The 25,453-nt window shown below is 45.9% G+C and overlaps 1 protein-coding gene across 1 annotated transcript in view; it reads right to left on the bottom strand.

Annotated features, from left to right (window-relative positions):
• LOC120930525 (snake venom metalloproteinase atrolysin-C-like) overlaps positions 1 to 16,748 on the bottom strand; it is a 42,367-nt gene extending 25,619 nt beyond the window's left edge. Inside the window, exon 1 of the mRNA XM_040341703.1 lies at positions 16,651 to 16,748. Within this exon, the coding sequence (XP_040197637.1) occupies positions 16,651 to 16,702 (52 nt within the window). The 5' untranslated portion in view covers positions 16,703 to 16,748. The remainder of the gene's footprint in view (positions 1 to 16,650) is intronic.
• Positions 16,749 to 25,453: the final 8,705 nt, after the last annotated feature.

Genomic DNA, 25,453 nt, shown 5'->3' with positions numbered 1-25,453 from the left:
ACATCACCCGCTTGGGCACCACATGCTTGTCCACACATATGTCGACCTGCCATGCAGCTCGTTGGCAAGCATACCAGAAAGACCCACACCAAAGACCAAAGCGGACCTCCCCTTGCCCTTCTGTGACCTCTAACCCCACTAGACCCCCATTCCTCTCTGAAGCCTGCACTGAAGTTGTAGAAATAGGTGTGTCACAACCTAGTAGTGGTAGTACAGTACATGCGGGCAATCTACTGATAGTACCAGAAAAATTTCCCTGCCCCAGCTGATGCAGCGCCGAAAGAAGTACACTCTCACCCATCCACATGCCCAGCGTTTGAATGCTAGCTTAGCGAAATTGCTAGCACTTCAACTGCTACCTTTTCAGTTGGCAGATTCTGCCCCCTTCCGTGAGTTTGTGGAATGTGCAGTACCTCAGTGGCAAGTACCCAAACGCCACTTTTTCTCACGGAAGGCGATTCCGGCTCTCTACCGGCATGTGGAAGGCAATGTCCATGCCTCGCTGGACAGGGCGGTCAGTGGTAAGGTGCAGGCATGGACAGGGACGTTACCTGTCTTTTACGGCCCATTGGGTGACTCTGCTGGCAGCTGGGAAGGACGCAGGGCAAGGTACAGTAGTTTTGGAGGTTGTTCCGCCACCACGCCTCCAAAACACTACTACCGGTTGTGACACACCTCTCTCTTCCACCCCCTCCTCTTTTTCTTCCTCTGTGGCCTCTTCCTGTGGTGATGTTTCCTCAGAACCAGCCGTGCTCCGTAGGCGTATGAGGGGCTACGCAGGAATGCAGCCCATGAGATGCCATGCGGTGCTAGAGCTGGTGTGCTTGGGAGACAGGAGCCACACTGGGGAAGAGGTTCTTTCAGCTCTGCAGGGGCAGGCTCAGAGGTGGTTGATGCCACGCCAGCTGAAGCCTGGAATGGTGGTCAGCGATAATGGCACCAACCTCCTCTCTGCCCTGCGACAGGTAAAACTCACCCATGTGCCCTGTTTTGCGCATGTCCTGAATTTGGTGGTGCAGCGGTTCTTGGGCAGGTACCCGGGCTTACAGGATGTCCTGAAGCAGGCCAGGAAAGTCTGTGTGCATTTCCGGAGGTCATATAATGCCACTGCTCGGCTCACATACCTCCAAAGGGAATACAACCTGCCCAAGAACCGACTAATCTGTGACATGCCCACCAGATGGAACTCTACGTTGGCCATGCTGCAGCGGCTGCACACGCAGCAGAGGGCCATCAATGAGTACCTGTGCCAATATGGCAGCAGAACTGGGTCAGGGGAGCTTGGTTTTTTTCCACCACGCCAGTGGGCCTTGATCAGGGATGCATGCACTGTCCTGTCACCATTTGAGGAGGCCACGAGGATGGTGAGCAGTGACAGTGCATGCATCAGTGAGACTGTCCCTCTTATTCACATGTTGGAGCACACTCTACGTGGAATAATGGACAGGGCCCTTGAGACAGAACAGAGGGAGGAAGAGGAGGACTTCCTTACCTCTCAAGGCCCCCTTTATCAAGACAGTGTTCCTACTTGCCCACCCAGCACACAGGAAGAGGAGGAGGAGGATGAGGAGGAGGAGTATGATTGTATCAGCAGCATGGAGGTGGAGCCTAGCACTCAGCATCAACAGCAGCAGTCTTCAAGGGATCATTTACAGTCACAAGGAACACGTGGACTTTTACGTGGCTGGGATGAGGTGGCTGCGGATCCTGTCATCCTCAGTGACCCAGAGGACTGTGCCCCGGATGCCTCTGCAAACCTACGCTGCATGGCCTCCCTGATCCTGCAAAGCCTGCGTAAGGATCCTCGTGTACGTGCTATCAGGGAGAGGGATCATTACTGACTGGCAACTCTCCTTGATCTACGTTACAAGAGTAAGGTAGCGGACCTTATGTTGCCATCGCAGAGGGAGCAGAAGATGAAACTTCTGCGGGAGGCCTTGCAGAAGGGTCTGTGCAATGCGTTCCCAGAACCGGGGGGATTACCAAAACCTGGCCCTGGACAACGTCTTGCTGAGGCTTTGGTGAGTCAGAGAAGGAGCGGTGGAGAAGGTGGCCATCTGACCGATGCGTTCAGACAATTTTTTAGTCCGCAGCCCCAAGGTCTGAGCGGTTCCAGCAACCATCGCCAGCGTCTGGTTTACATGGTTCGGGAATACCTAGGGGCAAGATCCGACTTGGACACCTTCCCCACCAAAAATCCTCTGGCTTACTGGGTCTTGAGGATGGATCACTGGCCAGAGCTTGCACAGTACGCAATTGAGCTACTGGCTTGCCCTGCATCCAGTGTTCTTTCAGAACCTACACATTCAGTGCTGCTGGAGGCTTTGTGACCGATCACAGGGTGCGCCTCTCCACCGACTCTGTTGATCGACTGACCTTCATCAAAATGAATCAGGCTTGGATCAACACCAGCTACCAAGCACCTGATGCTGATGTTACTGAATAATAATTTTTTGTTGAAATGTCAGATCCCTTTGAGACTGCGTATGCTGATGCTGAGTGACTGTCCTGTTATGCTGCTGATGGAATATCCTTCTCCTCCTCACTTTTCTTGCTGATAGCTAGTAAGAAATTTTGTTTTTCTGGGCTCCGCCACCAGTGCCTAAGGTCTAATTTTTCTGGGGCACCTAATAACAATTTTTGATGCAATACTTTGCACGTGGCTCCTTGTTGCGCTCCAATTAAAGATATTGGGAGGGGTTGCAATGTTGTGTTGTGCCTAAGGACACATTTTTCTGCCCCTGTTTAACAGGGGCGTCTAATAACAATTTTTGATGCAATACTTTGCACGGGGGTCCTTGTTGCGCTCCAATTACAGTTATTGGGAGGGGTTGCAGTGTTGTGTTGTGCCTAAGGCCTAATTTTTGTTCCCCTGTGTTACAGGGGCGTCTAATAACAATTTATTGATGCAATACTTTGCACGTGGCTCCTTGTTGTGCTCCAATTACAGTTATTGGGAGGGGTTGCAGTGTTGTGTTGTGCCTACGGCCTAATTTTTGTGCCCCTGTGTAACAGGGGCGTCTAATAACAATTTTTGATGCAATACTGTGCACGTGGCTCCTTGTTGTGCTCCAATTACAGTTATTGGGAGGGGTTGTAGTGTTGTGTTGTGCCTAAGGCACAATTTTTGTGCCCCTGTGTAACAGGGGCGTCTAATAACAATTTTTGATGCAATACTTTGCACGTGGCTCCGTGTTGCGCTCCAATTACAGTTATTGGGAGGGGTTGCAGTGTTGTGTTGTGCCTAAGGCCTAATTTTTGTGCCCCTGTTTAACAGGGGCGCCTAATAACAATTTTTGATGCAATACTTTTCTACTTTTCACGTGGCTCTTTGTTGCGCTCCAATTACAGTATGTTTGAGGGGTGCCCTTTTTTCTACAATTTTGCTTTCACAAAAAAATAATGGCTCCCCCCCACCACCCCTAAAATAATCGAGATATTGTTGCCACACAGCACGTGCGCAAGCAGTATTAAATTACTTTTTTCTTATAATAATTTCATGTTGTGCAGGGACATTTATAAACACGTGCCACTACTATAGACACACAGCAGGTGTGATATTTAAAGGAATTTTTCATTTTTTCTTTTTCACTTTAAGCATCATTAAAATCGCAGCTCTGGAAAAAACTGCCGTTTTTAAAAGTTTTTTTTCCATTGATACATGTTCCCTGGGGCAAGACCTGGGTTCTGAAAGACGTTTTCCAACATTAAATTGAATATTGGTCTTTAAAATGAGCGTTTTTGAATTCGAAAGTTCGAGTCCCATGACTTCAATGGGGTTCTAAATGTTTGCGCGAACCCGCGAACGTTCTGGTGCGAACCAAACTCGGGTATGTTCGGCTCATCCCTAATAAAGAGGCATGAAGGCCAATTTTACTCCACAGCGTGGTCCCTGGTATGTTTGGGCTGGTGGGGTAAGGTACAGAGGTGGTTATGGTATATGGTGGTTAATGGTCACTAGGATCAGGCCTTCACATGTCATATAGTAAGTGGTCAAGCTGACCAGGATTTCTTTTCATGTTTCTTTTTATTTTGCTGTCATATTTTTCACTGTATATAGTATAAATAAACCGTACCTGTTTTTTTTTCACCTTCAACACTGTCTGCTGTGCCTGATTTTTGTGTAGTGAACTCATCCAGGGGGTCTGACACACCGCTGCTGAGGTAACCCCCTCACAATATATATATATATATATATATATATATATTATTTATTTATTTTTCATTCAGCATCACCTCACATTTTAACATTATCAAAAAACATTGGAAATGCTTAAAGGATAACACCCTCCCTTTCCCCCTTCCAAGCATTCAATTCAGGAAAGGGAAGTCAGTTGGGGATATGATCATCAGAGCCGATTTTAAGAACATTAGAGCTGAGATCCGGGAATTTGTAAAAAAAAATAAAATAAATGAAGGTACACTATGAGTTAAAGCGGTTCTCCAATGAAAAAAAATTATGAAAAACCAGCAGCTACAAATACTGCAGCTGCTGACTTTTAATATTAGGACACTCACCTGTCCTGGAGTCCAGTGCCGTCAGCAGCAGAGGAATAGCGATCGCTCGTCACTCTGCTGCCCCCACCGCCATCCTCATTGAGGGAACCAGGAAGTGAAGCATTGCGGCTTCACTGCCCGGTTCCCTACGGCGCCTGCGCGAGTCGCGCAGCGCCGTCCTCACTGGTTCCCGCTGTGTTCTGGGAGCCGAGTGTTTCCCAGAACACAACGGGTGGGGGCGGGAAGTGAAGCAATACCCGCAGAATCCCTGCAGTGAGGACTCCCGGAAGTGGGTGCAAATACCTGTCTTTGAAAGACAAGTTCCACTTTAGGGTGGAGCTCCGCTTTAAGTCCATTGAGGTGCATGACACCTCCTGGGCTTAGCTGTTATTTATAGCAGCTTTATAGTACTCCTAGAATACAGCTATCACTGTAGTTCCGGGAAAGCGACATTGATCCTTCGGAGCTCTGCATCTTGAATGGGGGAGTCGCTGAAACTGCTGTGCCCACCCCTCTCCTCCTCCCAACCAGTCACAGAAGCTTTGGTATAATGTGTACATATTCACAAAATACAAAGGCTTCTGTGAATGGGCAGCAGAGGGGAGATGTGCATAGGTGTTTGTTTCTCTCCTCTTAGATCCCCTAAGGGCTCTTTCACATGCTCGGCCCGTTGAGATCCGCCTGCCATTTTTTTAGGCGGACCTGAACGGACGCTCCGTGCTCCTCTATGGAGCAGCGGATGTCAGCGTTGACATGTCCGCTGACATCCGACCCGCCAAAGTGTGATGGAGGAAAAACATACTTTTCCATCGGTCTGGCAGATCGGATCGGGTGAACACGAAAAGACGGTCCGTGTTCATCTGATCCCCCATAAGGGAGAGCGGAGAAAAGACAGGGTGTGCGCCGGCTCAGCGGGGATCAATGGAGCGATCCCCGCTGAGCAAGGTTCATTACTGTGAAAGGGGCCTAAGTGTCTCCAAACAGAGTTATAAACCTGTCAAATGTAAATAATAGAGATAAGCCCAGGGGATGTCATGCAGCTCCTTTGTCTTAACTCATTGTTACATAGTTAGTCAGGTTGAAAAAAGACACAAGTCCATCCAGTTCAACCACAAGAAAATAAATAAATAAATAAACAAACAAAATAAAAAACACAATACAATCCCATACACCCAACTCCATACCCACAGTTGATCCAGAGGAAGGCAAAAAACCCCAGCAGAGCATGATCCAATTTGCTACAGCAGGGGAAAAAAAATCCTTCCTGATCCCCGAGAGGCAATCGGATTTACCCTGGATCAACTTTACCTATAAACGTTAGTACTCTGTTATATTCTGTACATTTAGGAAAGAATCCAGGCCTTTCTTAAAGCAATCTACTGAGCTGGCCAGAACCACGTCTGGAGGGAGTCTGTTCCACATTTTCACAGCTCTTACTGTGAAGAAACCTTTCCGTATTTGGAGATGAAATCTCTTTTCCTCTAGACGTAAAGAGTGCCCCCTTGTCCTCAGTGTTGACCGTAAAGTGAATAACTCAACACCAAGTTCACTATATGGACCCCTTATATATTTGTACATGTTGATCATATCCCCCCTTATTCTCCTCTTCTCAAGAGTGAATAAATTCAGTTCCTCTAATCTTTCCTCATAGCTGAGCTCCTCCATTCCTCTTATCAGTTTGGTTGCCCTTCTCTGCACTTTCTCCAGTTCTCCGATATCCTTTTTGAGAACTGGGGCCCAAAACTGAACTGCATATTCCAGATGAGGTCTTGCTAATGATTTGTACAGGGGCAAAATGATATCTCTGTCTCTGAAATCCATACCTCTCTTAATACAAGAAAGGACTTTGCTCGCTTTGGAAACCGCAGCTTGGCATTGCATGCCATTATTGAGCTTATGATCTACCAAAACCCCAAGATCCTTCTCCACTACAGATCCCCCCAGTTGTACTCCCCCTAGTATGTATGATGCATGCATATTCTTAGCCCCCAAGTGCATAACTTTACAAAGTGATTGAATTACTGGAGTTCAGCTTTAACCACTTACGATCCGGACCAATATGCAGGCTAAGGACCCGGGGTGTTTTTACAATTTGGCACTGTGCTGCTTTAACTGGTAATTGCGTGCAGGGCCGCAATCAGGGGGGTACAGGCAGTACACCTGTAAGGGGCCCGGAGGCCCCCAGGGCCCCAGATGGAAACCCCCCCTTTTTTTATTTATTTTTTATAAAAAATATATATTTTTTAATATATTTTTATTTTATTTTTTATTAAAGGGACAATTTTATTTTATTTTTTTAGAGGTCCGGTGGTCCCCAGGGGCCCCCAGGGCCCCGGGTTGCAACCCCCCCTTTTTTTTATATATATATATTTTTTTAATATATTTTTATTTTATTTTTTATTAAAGGGACATTTTTTTTTTAGGGGTCCAGAGGTCCCCTGGGGCCCGGAGATCCCCAGGGTCCCGGATGACAACCCCCCTTTTTTTTATATATTTTTTTATTTCTTTTATTTATATATATATTATTATTATTATTATTATTATTATTAAAGGGCCCAGAAGCTCCCAGGGCCCCGGATGGCAACCCCCCTTTTTTATAATTTAAAAAAAAAAATTATATTATTATTTTTATATATATATATATATATATATATATATATATATATATATATATATATATATATATATATATTAAATGGGCCAGAGGTCCCCAGGGCCCTGGATGGCAAAAAAAACCTCCTTTTTTTTTTTTGTATAAATATTTTTTTATTTTATTTTTTTCTTTATTATTTTTCTTTATTAAGGGCCCAGAGGTCCCGGATGGCAACCCCCCTTTTTTATATATATATTTTTCTTTATTTCTTTCTCAAATTCAGGCGGCAGCCACGTCTTTAGTAAAACAAATCTAAATAAGCCTATATTTATTGGTTTTCGCACAAGTTATAGCGTCTACAAACTAGGGTAAATTTCCTGAAATTTACACAGCTTTTAATTTATGACTGCCTATCTCATTTCTCGAGGTGCTAAAATGGCAGGGCAGTACAACCCCCCCCCCCCCCATTGCAAAAAGTTGTCACTAAATGATATATTGCTTACACATGCCATGGTTATATGTGGAATTGCACCCCAAAATACATTTTGCTGCTTCTCCTGAGTACAGGGATACCACATGCTTGGGACTTTTTGGGAGCCTAGCCGTGTATGGGACCCCAAAAACCAAGCACCGCCTTCAGCATTTCTAAAAGCGCAAATTTTTGATTTCACTCCTCACTACCTATTAGGCCCCATACACACGACCAAACATGTATGCTGAAACTGGTCCGCGGACCAGTTTCAGCATACATGTTCGGTCGTGTGTAGGCGCGAGCGGGCCGAATTCCAGCAAACATTTGCCCGCCGGGCCTTTTCCCAGCAGACAAAAATTCCTGGACGTGTTTTAAAACCGTCTGCTGGAATCCTGCCCGCTCAGACATGTACGGTCGTCACTACAGACCTACCGTACATGTCCGAGCGCCCGCCGTCCCTCGCATGCGTTGAATGACTTTGACGCATGCGTGGAAGCCTTTAAATGGCAGGCCCGCCCACGTCGCCGCGTCATCGCCGCGTCATCGTCGCGGCGACGACGCGGACACGACCCGCTTATTGTTTACGCGCGGACTTCTGTACGATGGTTAGTACAGCCATCGTACAGAAGCCCTCTGGCAGGCATGTACGGTGAAAACGGTCCGACGGACCGGTTTCATCGTACATGTTTGCCCGTGTGTACCGGGCCTTACAGTTTCGAAGGCCATAAAATACCAAAATAGCACAAAACTACCCCAAATAACCCCATTTTGGAAAGTAGACACCCCAAGCTATTTGCTGAGAGGTATGTTGAGTCCCTGGAATAATTTATATTTTGCCACAATTTGCGGGAAATTTACAAACTAATTTTTTTTGCACCCACTTCTCCTGAGTACGGGGATACCACATGTGTGGGACTTTTTGGGAGCCTAGCTGGGTTCGGGACCCCGAAAACCAAGCACCACCTTCAAGATTTTTAAGGGCATACATTTTTGATTTCACACCTCACTACCTATCACAGTTTTGAAGCCCATAAAATGCCAAGATGGCACACAAACCCCAAATGACCCTATTTTGGAAAGTAGACACCCCAAGCTATTTGGAGTATTTTACAGCTCTCATTTGTTTTTGAAAATGAAGAAAGAAAAAGAAAAACATTTATTTTTTCTTTTTTACATTTTCAAAACATTGTGACAAAAAGCGAGATCTGTAAAATACTCACCATACCTCTCAGCAAATAGCTTGAAGTATCTACTTTCCAAAATTGGGTCATTTGGGGGGGTTTGTGCCATCTGGGCATTCCATGGCCTCCGAAAACTGTGATAGGTAGTGAGGAGTGAAATCAACAATTTACACCCTTAGAAAGCCTGAAGGGGGTGATTGGTTTTTGGGGTCCCGTACGCGGCTAGGCTCCCAAAATATCTCACACATGCTGTATCCCCGTACTCAGGAGAAGCAACAGAATGTATTTTGGGGTGTAATTCCACATATTTTCATGGCATGTTTGAGCAATATATCATTTAGTGACAACTTTGCATAACAAAAAAAAAATTGTCTTTTTCCCTCAACTTGTGTCAAAATATAAAATATTCCATGGACTCGACATGCCTCTCAGCAAATAGCTTGGCGTGTCTACTTTCCAAAATGGGGTCATTTGGGGGGGGTTTTGAACTGTCCTGGCATTTTATGCACAACATTTAGAAGCTTATGTCACACATCACCCACTCTTCTAACCACTTGAAGACAAAGCCCTTTCTGACACTTTTTGTTTACATGAAAACATATATTTTTTTTTGCAAAAAGGTTAAGTTGAACCCCCAAACATTATATATTTTTTTTAAAGCAAAGGCCCTACAGATTAAAATGGTGGGTGTTGCATTTTATTTTCCACACAGTATTTGCGCAGCAATTTTTTGGGGAAAAAATACACTTTTTTTATTTTAATGCACTAAAACACACTATATTTCCCAAATTATTGATGAAATTAAAAAAAGATGATCTTAGGCTGAGTACATGGATACCAAACATGACATACTTTAAAATTGCGCACAAACGCACAGTGGCGACAAACTACATACATTTTTAAAAGCCTTTAAAAGCCTTTACAGGTTACCACATTAGATTTACAGAGGAGGTCTAAAATTACTGCCCTCAATCTGACCTTTGCGGTGATACCTCACATTCATGGTGCAATTGCTGTTTACATTTGACTCCAGACCAACGCTTGCGTTCGCCTTTGCGCAAGAGCAGGGGGGGACAGGGATGCTTTTTTTTTATTATTATTTATTTAGCTTTTTTATTTTTAAACTGTTCCTTCCAATTTATTTTTTTTCACCATTTTTATTGTTATCTCAGGGAATGTAAATATCCCCTATGATAGCAATAGTTAGTGACAGGTCAATTAGACCCTAGGGGCCAGATTCACAAAAGAGATACGATGGAGTATCTCAGATACACCATCGTATCTCGGATTTTTTCTGGTCCTATCTATGCACCTGATTCATAGAATCAGATACGCATAGATAGGGCTAAGATCCGACAGTGTCACACTGTGTTACACTGTCGGATCTTTTTTTTGATTTAAAAATGGCGCCGGGGGCGTTCCCGCTGATTTACACTGAATAATATGTAAATCAGCGAGATACGCGAAATTCACGACCGTACGCGGACCCGACGCGGTGTTCTTACGTCGTTTCCGTAGCGCGGTACCCGTCGTATACTTACCCATGCTAAAAGCAGGGGTAAGTATTGTTAAGTATGGCCGTCGTTCCCGCGTCGATTTTGAAATTCCCTACGTCGTTTGCGTACGCCGATTCACGAACACGCGCGTCGCAAGTCCCGCTCACGTCGCAACCACTGACGTCCTATTGACGTCAGTGGGAGCAATGCACGCCGGGAAATTCCCCGGACGACGCATGCGTATTTAAATCGGCGCGGGAGCGCGCCTGATTTAAATATGACACTCCCCTAGCCGCGGAATTTGAATTCCGCTGGGGGAGTTAGGATCCGCCGTCGCAAGTTTGGAGGTAAGTGTTTTGTGAATTTGACACTTTCCTCACAAACTTGCGAGGGCGGATCTTAATTCACATAGGTTACACGGATCTAAAGATCCGCTAACCTTTGTGAATCTGGCCCTAGATCTTTCCTCTGCCCTCAAAGCATCTGACCACACCAAGATCGGTGTGATAAAATGCTTTCCCAATTTCCCAATGGTGCTGTTTATATCTGGGGGGGGGGGGACATTCCCTCCCACTGCTGGTAAAAGCAGTCTAGAGGCTAATTAGCGGCTAGGATTGCTTTTACATGAAAGCTGACCGCTGGCTGAAAAGAATGATACCAAGATGATACCTAAACCCACAGGCATCATTCTGGTATAACCATTCAAAATCCAGCAACATACCAGTACGTTGATGGTCCTTGTAATTGTCATTGTAATCTTTTTTTTTCATGTAGCCTGTTGGCTGAACAAAAAAAAGAGATTGATTGGTGGGTATGCCCACCAATAGAATACCTCCCTTCATCCAAGCCGTAAGTGGTTTCCATTCTCTGGCAAGGACAGACTGGGGATTAGCAGCGATGAAATTACCAGCATATAAATTACTCTGGTCCACAATAGATCTATAGAGATCTTCCGTGAAAAACAGTGAATAAAAATCAAGTGACGTAAAATCAGCTGTTTCCACCTGAATACCGGGTTGGCCAGTGAATAGGGGAAGTACAGGTTCTGCAGAAGTGGTGGGGACCCAATCAGGATATGGCGAATTCTGCAGGAAGGGCACTATGGGCATGACGGGCCTGTCTTTGTCTTCTTCTTGGTGGCAGTGGGACACTACTTGTGCTTGCCACCTCGCCAGCTTGAACTGCACTTATGGGACTCGCCACGTCACCACGTGATACTGCAGTGCTGGATAAACGACCAGGGTGTACTAGGCCGCTGGTGCTTGCCAGTTCACCAGAAAGAATAGCGGCGCTAGTACTGGCTCTCTGCTCCATACGGGGGTCCTGCAGTTCTTGCGCCTCAACAACATCAGAATGGGTCGGCTACGCCGACCCTTAGCAGGGACCTCACCTTTGTCAACAGAGCCATCTGACATGGAGCCGCTGTCTTCTACGGGGATGTATTCTGAGTCAGAATCTAAAAGATGCATGACCTCCTCTTCACCATCTGTCATGCTCAGAAACTCGTAGGCCTCTTTACTAGTGTACATTCGCTTTGCCATTTTGGGCTCTAAATTTAGTGGTACACTAGTAAGGATTCACAGGTAAAAAAGCACCTGATCTGTTAGCAAATGTAGACTGTTAGCGATCGCAGGGATCAGGCCTGACTCTGCGAACGCTGCAGGTATGTGTGTTGTGTTTTGTAAGTGACAGTGATCGATCGATACTGCACTTGGGTGGGCTGGGTGGAGGGGCAAAACGCAGGTGCTTACGGGTATCTGGGCTGATGCGTTTTTGGGAGCCCTAAACTGCTGGGTACGCTAGTATAGATCTGATCAAATCAGATATTGATCTGTTCAGATACTATACCACTAAGGGGGGTGTATGCTTTGCACGTGGGTGTAAGCGTTACTGGCACTAACCTAACACTGCCTAGGGCGACGCAGACCCTGACTGATGCTAAAATTTTATTGATATCAGCCGCCGTGCAATACAGCGATCAGAAAAACGATTGCTTAGTGACACTGGTGACGGGGGTGAAAGGGTTAACTGGGGGGCGATCAAGGGGTAAACCTTTATTAGGGGGAGGGGTAGAGGGCAACCCTGGACCTAAAGGGGCCTAAAGCTAATGTCCCTAACACTTTTTACAGTCACAAATGACACTAAATGCAGTGATCAGTAAATAAATGATCACTGCAATCAGTTACACTGTGACTGGGGGCTGGGGTGATCTGGGGGTGAAACGTGTGCCTATGTGTACTGGTGTTAATGTAGTGTTGCTGCAACTCACGTGAGATGTCTTCACTCCATGAGCTCCGGTCAAAAAGACTGCCTCGTGGAGCGTGACATCACTTCCTCTGCCTGTGTTTACATTACACAGGAAGAGGAAGCATCTGATTCGCTGGGAGCTATTGCGAGGGGGTGGCCAGAAACCAATGGCCGCCCCCTCATCCCGGATCGCTCCCACAGCAAACCGGACCGCCGCATGTACCGACCCGAGGGAAGGCAGACACGTACAGGTACGTGAATGTGCCTGTACGTGCCATTCTGCCGACGTATATGTACATGCAGCGGTCCTTAAGTGGTTAAATCGACTGGTATAACTAAATTTTTAGGTCCAAGACAGAACAGCTCATTCCCGTTTGTCATGCTCAAAACTTTGGGGCTGGGATCACACTATTGCAAATTGGATACGGATTTCCCCGAATCAAATTTGCATGTCAGGAAATTGTGACCGGCTCTCTATGGAGCCGGTTCACACATCTCCGGAGCGGCTCCGGTACGAATTGGACAAGAGTCCTGTGTGTCTTCTGCCCGTTTCAGGTCTGAATTCAGCCAAACATTTGGGCTGAAATCAGACCTCAAACCATGAACAGACACACACCGGACCCCTGCTGTGAGCAGCTTCAGTGTGAACCAGGGGCGGACTGACCATTGGGACATTCGGGCACTGCCCGGGGGGCCCCATCAGGGTTGCCAGGCTCAATAAAACCAGGGACAGTATGTAAAAATCTGTGTTTTTTTTACATCTGTCCCTGATATGTCCGAAACTGACATGCTTTCGATGTGAAAATCCAGAGATTTCAGCTGCCCCGCCTCTGCACTGCCTCCTGTTGTGGTGGCCATCTGTAAGCCCGGGGGCCCTGAAAGCTTCTATTGCCCGGGGGCCCCATAAGTTGTCAGTCCACCACTGGTGTGAACCCAGCCTAAAGCATAATAAAGTAAAAGGCTCTTCATTCACACACCTGCATGCACAAAGGGGAAACAAATTGAAATGAAGGGATTCATTTGAAAAGGTGTGTGTGTGTGTATATATATATATATATATATATATATATATATATATATATTGTAAGATTGGGGTGATTAGACTCCAGCGGTAGGTGCGTTTTTAGTGAGTACACCAGTCCAGAACTGAATTTTTAAGGGCCTGGTAGCCCATTTTTATTTAAAAGCTCAAAAAGTTCACAAATACATCAGTAGCCCTCACAAGGGGGTTTCCACCATTACTGTACCTTGCATACTCAACACTTTATCCTCCTGGCTTTCATTCTTGCCATCCGGCTGTTTCAGGCCTTTTGGCTGGGTTCACACTACTACACTGCTTTCATCCTACTTTGCTCTGTGTTCAATGTTTCCCTATGAGAGCGTCTTGTAGCGTCCTACACAAGTCGGTCCGACTTTGAAAATGCTCCCTGTACTACTTTTGGTCCTACATTGATCCTACTTCAGGCCTATTGAATATCATTGAAGTCGGACCAAAGTAGTATCCTGTTCATGAAAGTAGGATGGATGTAGGACCAATGTAGGATAAATGTAGGACCAATGTAGCAGAGCAAAGTAGGATGAAAGTAGTGTAGTAGTGTGAACCCAGCCTCAGTCTGCTCCTCAGAACAAACAGAGTTTCCTAGAGTTAAGCTCTCTCCTCACATACTACTGATCAGCGCCTGGCTGCTCAATCACCAATGACATCTGCCTCCTGCAGACATGCATGCTCAGACTCCTCTCAGAGGGATGGAAGTCCACCTGACTCCCAGGAAGAGACTTCTTGTCTGTTGGGTGGGGCCCTGAGCCATAGTCAGGTCAGACCTAAATAGCCAAACACACAGCTTTGCAATCAGTGGGCCGGATTCAGATACATTGGCGTATCTGTCCGGCCCGCGTAACGTATCTCCGATACGTTACACCGCTCTAACTTTGGGCGCAAGTTCTTTATTCACAAAGAACTTGCGCCCTTAGTTAGAGCGGCATAGGGTATGTGTTTCGGCGTAAGGCCGCATAATTCAAATAGGGATGTAGGGGGCGTGTTTTATTTAAATTTCCCTTGACCCCACGTTTTTTACGTTTTACTAGAATGGCGCATGCGCCGTCGGTAAAATCTCCCAGTGTGCATTGCTCTAAATGACATCGCAAGGACGTCATTGCTTTCGTCGTGAACGTAAATTACGTCCATCCGTATTCGCGAACGACTTACGCAAACGATGTAAAAATTTCAAAACTCAGTGCGGGAACGACGGCCATACTTAACATAGGATACGCCGCACATACCCCTCATATAGCAGGGGTAACTATACGCTGGAAAAAGCCGAAGGAAAACAACGTAAGAAAAAAAAGCGCCGGGCGGTCGTTCGTTTCTGAATCGACGTAAATACTAATTTGCATATTCGTTGCGTAATAATACGGAAGCGCCACCTAGCGGCCGGCCTGGAATTGCAGCCTAAGATCCGATGGTGTAAAACACTTACACCTGTCGGATCTTAGGGATTTCTATGCGTAACCTGATTCTATAATTCCGGCGCATAGATACGACCGTCAGAACTCAGAGATACGACGGCGTATCAGGAGATACACCGTCGTATCTCTTTCTGAATCCGGCCCAGTGTGTCTTTCTCTTCAAAATATGGCGTAAACCAGCAATCTTTAACCACTTAAGCCCCGGACCATTTTGTTGCTAAATGCCCAGGCCAGGTTTTGCGATTCGGCACTGCGTCGCTTTAACAGACAGTTGCGTGGCTCCCAAACAAAATTGGCGTCCTTTTTTCCCCACAAATAGAGCTTTCTTTTGGTGGTATTTGATCACCTCTGCGGTTTTTATTTTTTGCGCTATAAACAAAAATAGAGCGACAATTTCGAAAAAAATGCAATATTTTTTACTTTTTGCTATAATAAATATCCCCCAAAAACATATATATAAAAAAAAAAATTCCTCAGTTTAGGCCGACACGTATTCTTCTACCTATTTTTGGTAAAAAAAAATCGCTTAAAATAGTTTTATTGCATTTTTATTAATTTTTTTTTTTACTACTAATGGCGGCGATCAGCGTTTTTTTTCGTGACTGCGACATTATGGTGGACACTTCGGACAATTTTGACTCATTTTTGGGACCATTGTCATTTTCACAGCAAAAAATGCATTTAAATTGCATTGTTTATTGTGAAAATTACAGTTGCAGTTTGGGAGTTAACCACAGGGGGCGCTGTAGGAGTTAGGGTTCACCTAGTGTGTGTTTACAACTGTAGGGGGGTGTGGCTGTAGGACTGACATCATCGATCGAGTCTCCCTATAAAAGGGATCACTCGATCGATGCAGCCGCCACCGTGAAGCACGGGGAAGCCGTGTTTACATATGGCTCTCCCCGTTCTTCAGCTCCGGGGAGCGATCGCGACAGAGCGGCTATAAACGAATAGCCGCGCCGTCGTCCCGGATCGCTCCCCGCAGGAATCCGACCGCCGCATGTAGCGGGGGGGTCCCGATCTGACCCCCGACCCGCGGAAAGGCAGGGACGTACATGTACGCCCATATGCCTGTACATGCCATTCTGTGGACGTACATATACATGTGGCGGTCGGCAAGTGGTTAAGGTCGCACAGGGTCCCACCACCACACTATATATATATATATATATATATATATATATATATATATATATATATATATATATATATATACACACACACACACAATATATGTGGTATACATTCTTAAATTTGCTCCTCTATGAAAACAAACAGCTCTTCTACTTAAACAGAGGTCACCTATAAGAGTACATTGACTTTCTTTGTATGTTTCTGAAAGCAGTGGCAATGGTTCTGTCATTTAAATATATCTCATCATTTATGGGTACATTGTGCCTATCTATGAGCATATTTAAAATGTTTTATTATGCTCTTCTGTACTGCAAGGTAGTATTCTTAGGACACCAGTTTGCCAGTAAAATGTTCCTCTAAGTTACGTAGAGTTATGTAGATTTCATGGCAATTATAGAAGTAATGGCTGAGAGGGTTGATGTATGAAGCTTAGAGGAAGGGCAAGCAATCCAATGTGGTTGGCAACGGTATAGTCAAAACTTGCTCTGGTGTCCTCTCCATAGACCCCTGACACACTAGGAATTTATTTTATCTTATAAATACGAAACAAAATGATAAACTCACCTATGACCGGGAGGATGAACATCACCAGTGGAGACATTATGGATATTAGCATACCAGCGGTAGGAGCACACAATAGGTGTATATGTGTGTGGGGAAATGGATGTGAAGAAAGCAGTTGGGATTCTCTGTAATTTATACCCTGATAAGCAAACAGGTTCATTGTCTAAATATTACAGGGTGTTTGTCCCCAAGCAATGTCACACTGTGTTATCACACAAAGCCAGGACAAGGACCTCTAGCACCCGAGGCGAAAATGGCAGGTGCACCCCAGACCCCCCCCCCCCCCCTTACAAACTCCTTCATTCACTGCCAGAAAAACTAAAACAACTTTAAATTGTATATACACAGTGCATTGAAAAAGTATTTATACCCATTGAATTATTCCACATTTTGTCATGTTACAACCAAAAACGTGAATATATTTTATTGGGATTTTCTGTGATAGACAAAGTGGCACATAATTGTGAAGTGGAAGAAAAATGATAAATGGTCAATTTTTTTTTACAAATAAATATATATAAAAAAAGGGCGAGCATTTGTATTCAGCCCCCTTTGGCTGGGTTCACACTTGTCCGACAAACGGTCCTACATTGGGAGCCTCATGTAGCATGACGTGTGAAAATCAATGTTTCCCTATGAGAGGTGTCTTAACTGGTCCTACACAAGTCGGTCCGACTTTGAAAATGCTCCCTGTACTACTTTTGGTCCTACATTGATCCTACTTCAGGCCCATTGAATATCATTGAAGTCGGACCAAAGTAGTATCCTGTTCATGAAAGTAGGATGGATGTAGGACCAATGTAGGATAAATGTAGGACCAATGTAGCAGAGCAAAGAAGGATGAAAGTAGTGTAGTAGTGTGAACCCAGCCAGGCTACACTACTTTCATCCTACTTTGCTCTGCTACATTGGTCCTACATTTATCCTACATTGGTCCTACATCCATCCTACTTTCATGAACAGGATACTACTTTGGTCCAACTTCAATGATATTCAATGGGCTGAAGTAGGATCAATGTAGGACCAAAAGTAGTACAGGGAGCATTTTCAAAGTCGGACCGACTTGTGTAGGACCAGTTAAGACGCTCCCATAGGGAAACATTGATTTTCACACGTCATGCGACATGAGCTCCCAATGTAGGACCGTTTGTCGGACAAGTGTGAACCCAGCCTCACCCTAACTAAAATCTAGTGGAACTGATTGCCTTCAGAAGTCACCTAATTAGTAAATAGAGTCCACCTGTGTGTAATTTAATCTCAGTATAAATATAGCAGTTCTGTGAAGCGCTTAAGAGGTTTGTTAGAGAACCTTAGTGAACAAACAGCATTGTGAAGGCCAAGGAACACACCAGACAGGTCATGGATAAAGTTGTGGAGAGATTGGCGCTGCTGTCAATCACATCCAGTGATGTGGCGTGCCGAGGTGCGGGGCCGAGTGATACAGTGAGCGGCTATGGCCGCTCACTGTATCACGGGGAGCGCACCCGCAAGGACTTCACACAATGCGAGCTCTCTCGCATGAATGTGTGTAGTTCTTGTGGGGAGGACCAGAGACAGCCGCCGAGGGACCCCAGAAGAGGTGGATCGGGACCACTCTGTGCAAAACGAGCTGCACAGTGGAGGTAAGTAGAATGTTTGTTATTTAATATTGTTCAGCTTACGGTGCTCTCACAATTTGAATGACAATTACTCAGTCATACAACACTGTACCCATATGACATTTTTGTCCTTTTTTCCACACAAATAGAGCTTTCTTTTGGTGGTATTTAATCACCGTTGTTTTTTTTTATTTTTTGCGCTATAAAAGAAAAAATAATTCTGTAAAAAAAAATGAATTTTTCTTTCTTTCTGTTATAATATTTGGCAAATTAGTAATTTTTCTTCATAAATTTTGGCCAAAATGTATACTGCTACATATCTTTAGTAAAAATAACCCAAATTGGTGTATATTATTTGGTCTTTGTGAAAGTTATAGAGTCCACAAGCTATGGTGCCAATTAAGGATGAGCTCTGGCGTGTTCGCATAGAACACGTGCAGAGCCCGCCAGGAAGTGTGCACGGCGCTGCGCTAATAACAGCCAGGGAGACATTTCACGATCCCTGCAGCCGATCATCGGGACAATGTCTCCCTGGCTGTGATTAGCACAGCGCCGTACACACTTCCTGGCGGGCTCTGCACATGTTCTTTGCGAACACGCCAGAGCTCATCCTTAGTGCCAATATCTGAAAATTGATCACACCTGAAGTACTGACAGCCTATCTAATTTCTTGAGACCCTAACATGCCAGAAAAGTAAAAATACCCCCCAAATGACCCCTTTTTGGAAAGAAGACATTCCAAGGTATTTAGAAAGAGGCATGGTGAGTTTTTTTAAGTTGTAATTTTTTTCCCACAACTCTTTGCAATATCAAGATTTTTCTTTCTTTTTTTTCCACAAATATGTCATATTAGCAGGTTATTTCTCACACACAGCATATGCATACCACAAATTACACCCCAAAACACATTCTGCTGTTACTCCCGAGTATGGCAATACCACATGATCCTTACCTGAAATGTGAGTGTTTATTATGTCTATATTAAAATTATGCTGACGTTTTTACACTATTGTGAGCGTAAGGCCCCTTGCACACTGGGGCGTTTTTCATGCGGTACAGCGCTAAAAATAGCGCTGCTATACCGCATGAAAAATCATGCCCTGCAGAAGCGGTGCGCTAGCAGGAGCGCACCAAAAGTCCTGCTAGCCGCATCTTTACCGCGGTATAGGAGCGGTGTGTTCACCGCTCCTATACCGCGCCTTCCCATTGAAATCAATGGGAAAGCGCGGTAATATGCGGGCGGTATTAACCCCTTTTTCGGCCGCTAGCGGGGGTTAAAACCTCACCGCTAGCGCCCAAATATCGCTGTAAATACGACAGTATAGACGCGCTACAAATAGCGCGGCTATACCGTCACCGCGGCTCCACGCTGCAATGTGAAAGCAACCTTATTCCTTCCATATGTGCCTTATGGGGAGTCATTGATTCAAATGAAGAGGGGCTTGTACACTGGCTAAGCGCTGCCTTTGTGGAGTGAAGTTGATCCGCTGCTGCATTTGGAGGGAAAGAGGAGCTGCCATTGGGATTTCACATAAGGCTTATTTTAAGCCTCCTAGAGGTAAGAGGCTGGTGAGACTGGGCACATAGGGAGTGAAGCACTTTCTGAGCTAGTTCTGAGCACTGCACATTTGGAAAACGTTGTGGACGTTACTTTTTACATATTTTTTTGCATGTTTGGATTTTTGTTCGGGAATTTTGCACTTTTAATGCGTTTTTGCACAATTGCATGAAGATATTTATTTTTATTGTTTATATTTGACTCATTTTGCACATCCAGTGCCGTTTGCTGAATTTGGTTTCAATGTATGGATGCACCTGATTAGCACTTATTTAATTTTTTTGCATGTTTGGGTTTTTTGATCCGGAATTTTGGAATTGTGCACCTTTAATGCCTTTTTGCACAATTGCATGAAGATATATATATATATTTGGTTAAATTGGACTTATTTTGCACATCAATGTGTGGATGCACCTGATTAGCACTTATTACCTATCATGCACCTTAGTGCTGCACATTTTTGATGTTGTATTTTGTCATGTCATGTTAGTGCACGGAAATTGCATGGGATTTTTAATTCTGGGATTTTAGATTATTTATTTACTAATTATTATTCTTAATTAGCGAGCGCCCCAACACATTACCTTCAATTACTGTTATATGTGTGTGAACACCCAATCGTTGTGGCTGCTGCTGTAGCCCATCCGTGATTTAGTATTCAATAGTGTGGTTTGCGCATCTAGTTACCCCCCATTCCAACCACATGTGTGAGACTTTTTACACAGCGTGGCTACATACAGAGGCCCAACATGCAGGAAGCACCTTCAGGTGTTCTGGAGCACCCAAGCCAATTCTGACATTTCTCTCCTACATGTAAAATTAATCATTTATGTGCTAGAAAATTACATAGAACACCAAAACAGTAAAGAATACAATGGCGGTCGTTCCAACTTTTTATCTTGCACAGTATTTACGCAGCAATTTTCAAACGCGTTTTAAAAAAAAAAAACTGTTTTGTGCTTTAACCACTTCAATACCCAGCCATAGTAATATGACGTCCACAGATGGGATCTCCCATCCTGGGTGGACGTCATATGACGTCCTGGGATTTGTGGGGGGGGGGGGGATATCTGAATGACGCCTGCAGCTAGAGGCATCATTCAGATATCATTATTTCATGACAGCGATTCTGTGCACGATAAGAACGATCATAGTGGCAGTTTCGCCGCTTGATCGTTCTTATAGGCGACGGGAGGGGACATCCCCCCCCTCCCACCACCATCCGGTGATTCTCCGGGCTCTCCCGTGCCATCGATTTTTAAGTACCGAAGTTTGGCGCCAGTCCATGCAGATAGGTACTTGGGTACTCTTTTGGGCTGGTGACAGTTACTCTGGTAATCTGATGGGCTGCATATAGGTACTCGGGTACTCTGATGGGCTGGTGACAGGTACTCGGGTAAGCTAATGGGCTGCATATAGGTACTCGGGTACTCTGATGGGCTCAGTGGCGTCACTAGGGTTGGTGTCACCTGGTGCGGTAAAATATGGTGTCACCCCCACCCACCCCCCCCCCCCCCAATAACATTTTTCTAATATTTTTTACCCTACTGTTTGCTCTCTGTTCTCCTTTCTTCCCCTTTTCTCTCTCTCCCTATCCATCTTTCCTGTTCGTTCTATCCCTTCTTCTTTCTCTCCATTTTTCTTTGTCCCCTCCCCCACCTCTCTTTCTCCAGAACCGGAATTCACATCTCAGGAGCCTATAGGCCAGGGGCGTACCTAGAGCATTTGGCACCCGGGGCGGATCCAATATCTGGCACCCCCCACACGTTAAAATGTAAAAACACCATACTGTGCCCCCTGCATACCTCTGCATCCTTCAATATCTTTTTTTTACTACTGTGTACCCCTCTCCACAACTGCACCTCTGGACCACTTTACATTGCACAGCACCCTGCATCACTGGACCCCTTTACATTACACAGCCCCCTGCATCACTGGACCCCTTTACATTACACAGCCCCCTGCATCACTGGACCCCTTTACATTACACAGTACCCTGCATCACTGCACCCCTTTACATTACACAGCACCCTGCATCACTGGACCCCTTTAAAATTACACAGTACCCTGCATCACTGGACCCCTTTAAAATTACACAGCACCCTGTATCACTGGCCCCCTTTACATCTCACAGCCCCCTTCACCTCTGGACCCCTTTACATTACACAGCACCCTGCACCTCTGGACCCCTTTACATTACACAGCACCCTGCACCTCTGGACCCCTTTACATTACACAGCACCCTGCACCACTGGACCCCTTTACATTACACAGCACCCTGCATCACTGGACCCCTTTACATCTCATAGCACCCTGCATCTCTGGACCATTGTACATTACACAGCACCCTGCATCACTGCACCCCTTTTACATTACACAGCCGCCTGCACCTCTGAACCCCTTTACATCACATAGCCCCTGCACCTCTCGACCCTTTTACACTACACAGCCCTCTGCACCCCTTTACATTACACAGCACCCTGCACCTCTGGACCCTTTTAAATTACACAGCACCCTGCACCTCTGGACCCCTTTACATTACACAGCACCCTGCATCACTGGCCCCCTTTACATCTCATAGCCCCCTGCACCTCTGGACCCTTTTACATTAAACAGCACCCTGCACCTCTGGACCCCTTTACATTACACAGCACCCTGCATCACTGGCACCCTTTACATCTCATAGCCCCCTGCACCTCTGGACCCTTTTACATTACACAGCCACCTGCACCTCTGGACCCCTGCATGTTACACAGACCCCCTTCAGTGCAGACACCCCCTCCGTGCAGACACCCCCCCCTTAGTGCAAATCCCCCCCTCAGTGCAAACCTCTTCGGTGCAACCCCCCCCAGTGCAAACACCCCCCCTTAGTACAACCCCCCAGTGCAAACCCCCCTTAGTGAAAACCCCCTCAGTGCAAACACACCCTTAGTACAAACCCCCCCCCTCAGTGCAAACACCCCCCCTTCAGTGAAATCCCCCCAGGTGCAAACACCCCCCCCCCCTTCCCATTCAGTACCTCAGATCATTGCAGGCAGCGCCACGGCACATGGACAGAAGGTCCCCTCGGCCCCTCCCCCTCTGTACACACAGAGAGGAGGGGGCTGTGCCTGTGTGCCGACTGCCGAGCACCGCTAACAGCCTGTGGCTGTGAGAGGAGGGGATGGATGGTGCTGCGGTGTCACCCCGCAACCCCCCCTCCTCTTGTACCGTGGCGCTCGGCGCTCCGATTCCGCGGCGCTCATCGCTGCAGTCGCGGGGGGGGTCGCCCCCCCCCCACATGTCAGCTAAAAAAAAAAAAAAAAATAATTTTAATCGGGATGGTGTCACCTCTCTAGTGGGTGTCACCCGGTGCGGACCGCACCCCCTTAGCAACGCCTCTGGATGGGCTAGTGACAGGTACTCGGGTAAGCTAATGGGCTGCAGATAGGTACTCTGATGGGCGGGAGACAGGTACTCGGTTACTCTGAGCTGGTGACAGGTACTCGGTTACTCTGAGCTGGTGACAGGTACTCGGGTACTCTGATGGGCTGGTCACAGGAACTCGGCTACTCTGATGGGCTAGTCACAGGTACTTGGTTACTCTTATGGGCTGGTGACAGGTACTAGGGTACTCTGATGACTGGTGACAGGTACTTGGGTACTCTGATGTGCTGGTGACAGGTACTTAGTTACTTTGATGGTCTGGTGACAAGTACTTGGGCACTCTGGTGGGCTGGTCACAGGTACTTGGGTACTCTGGTGGGCTGGTCACAGGTACTCGGGTACTCTGGTGGGCTGGTGACAATTACTTTGATACTTTGATGGGCTGGTCACAGGTACTCGGGTAAGCTGATGGGCTGCAGATAGGTACTCAGATGGGTGGGAGACAGGTACTCGGTACTTTGATGGGTTGGTGACAGGTACTAGGGTACTCTGATGGTTGGTGACAGGTACTCTGATGCGCCCCACAGTTAGTACGCCACTGCAGTGCATGAGAATATATTTGTCATAATCATTGTTCAATAAGTTGGTAAAGATCACAAAGGAAACTTCTAAGTTGAACCAAAATTATGGCTGTTATCAGCCTGGTGATGATGGCTGCCAAGGGTGTAAAAATCCAAAGACTGAAAGAGCAGAACTGCAAACCTTTACCAGCTGAAAAATGTATTCAAATGGTGCATGTAGCTGTTTACCTGGGGTTCTGCTTTAACACCATTCTTAGCAACAACAAAAAAAGCACAATATTTGATTGTTCACAATTCTTATTGTTTGAAAGCCAGTAAGATGACCTAAGTGTAAAACCACACAGCCACCAGTTGTTTATTCTGAAAGTCTAGCACTTTGACTTGTTCTTTGTAGTTGGAGGACAAATCTGCCAAAACCCAGTCCACACGGTGTACCCGCAGACTTCAGAGATGCACACAGGTTATTTGTTAAACAAGGATAACAATTAGACTTTGTGTAGAACTCTCCAGAGCAGCTTGTAAAAACATACCCTAAAGCTGGAAATATCACCATTGCTAGATAAAAAAATGAAACGTTCTCAGATACTGAATGTTCTGTTGTAAAACATTTATGATCTTGTCCAAAGAAAAACAATAACCTTAGACGTCACAAACACAAAGAAGATTAAAAAAAAAAATCACACACATTGCTCACAATTGTTTCATACAGGGGTCTACAGTACCAGGGGTCAAGTCCTGGGGAAAAAAGTGTGGGAACTCCCACCCAAGATCCACTCCCCCACCAAAAAAAAAAAAAAAAAAAAATTATACGCTCATATGCATATATATTTCACACCCCTTTACATTACACAGCACCCTGCATCACTGGACCCCTTTACATTACACAGCACCCTGCATCACTGGACCCCTTTACATTACACAGCACCCTGCATCACTGGACCCCTTTACATTACACAGCACCCTGCATCACTGGACCCCTTTACATCACACAACACCCTGCATCACTGGACCCCTTTACATTACACAACACCCTGCATCACTGGACCCCCTTACATTACACAACACCCTGCATCACTGGACCCCTTTACATTACACAGCACCCTGCATCACTGGACCCCTTTACATTACACAGCACCCTGCATCACTGGACCCCCTTACATTACACAGCACCCTGCATCACTGGACCCCCTTACATTACACAGCACCCTGCATCACTGGACCCCTTTACATTACACAGCACCCTGCATCACTGGACCCCCTTACATTACACAGCACCCTGCATCACTGGACCCCTTTACATTACACAGCACCCTGCATCACTGGACCCCTTTACATTACACAGCACCCTGCATCACTGGACCCCCTTACATTACACAGCACCCTGCATCACTGGACCCCCTTACATTACGCAGCACCCTGCATCACTGGACCCCCTTACATTACCCTGCACCCTGCATTACTGGACCCCCTTACATTACACAGCACCCTGCATCACTGGACCCCTTTACATTACACAGCACCCTGCATCACTGGACCCCCTTACATTACACAGCACCCTGCATCACTGGACCCCTTTACATTACACAGCACACTGCATCACTGGACCCCTTTACATTACACAGCACCCTGCATCACTGGACCCCTTTACATTACACAGCACCCTGCATCACTGGACCCCCTTATATGTCAGAGAGAGAAAG

Source organism: Rana temporaria, chromosome 3 (genome assembly GCF_905171775.1).
Source record: "Rana temporaria chromosome 3, aRanTem1.1, whole genome shotgun sequence".
NCBI lineage: Eukaryota > Metazoa > Chordata > Amphibia > Anura > Ranidae > Rana > Rana temporaria.
The sequence above is the reverse complement of the archived record's forward strand: the minus strand, read 5'-3'. Positions and strand labels throughout refer to the sequence as shown.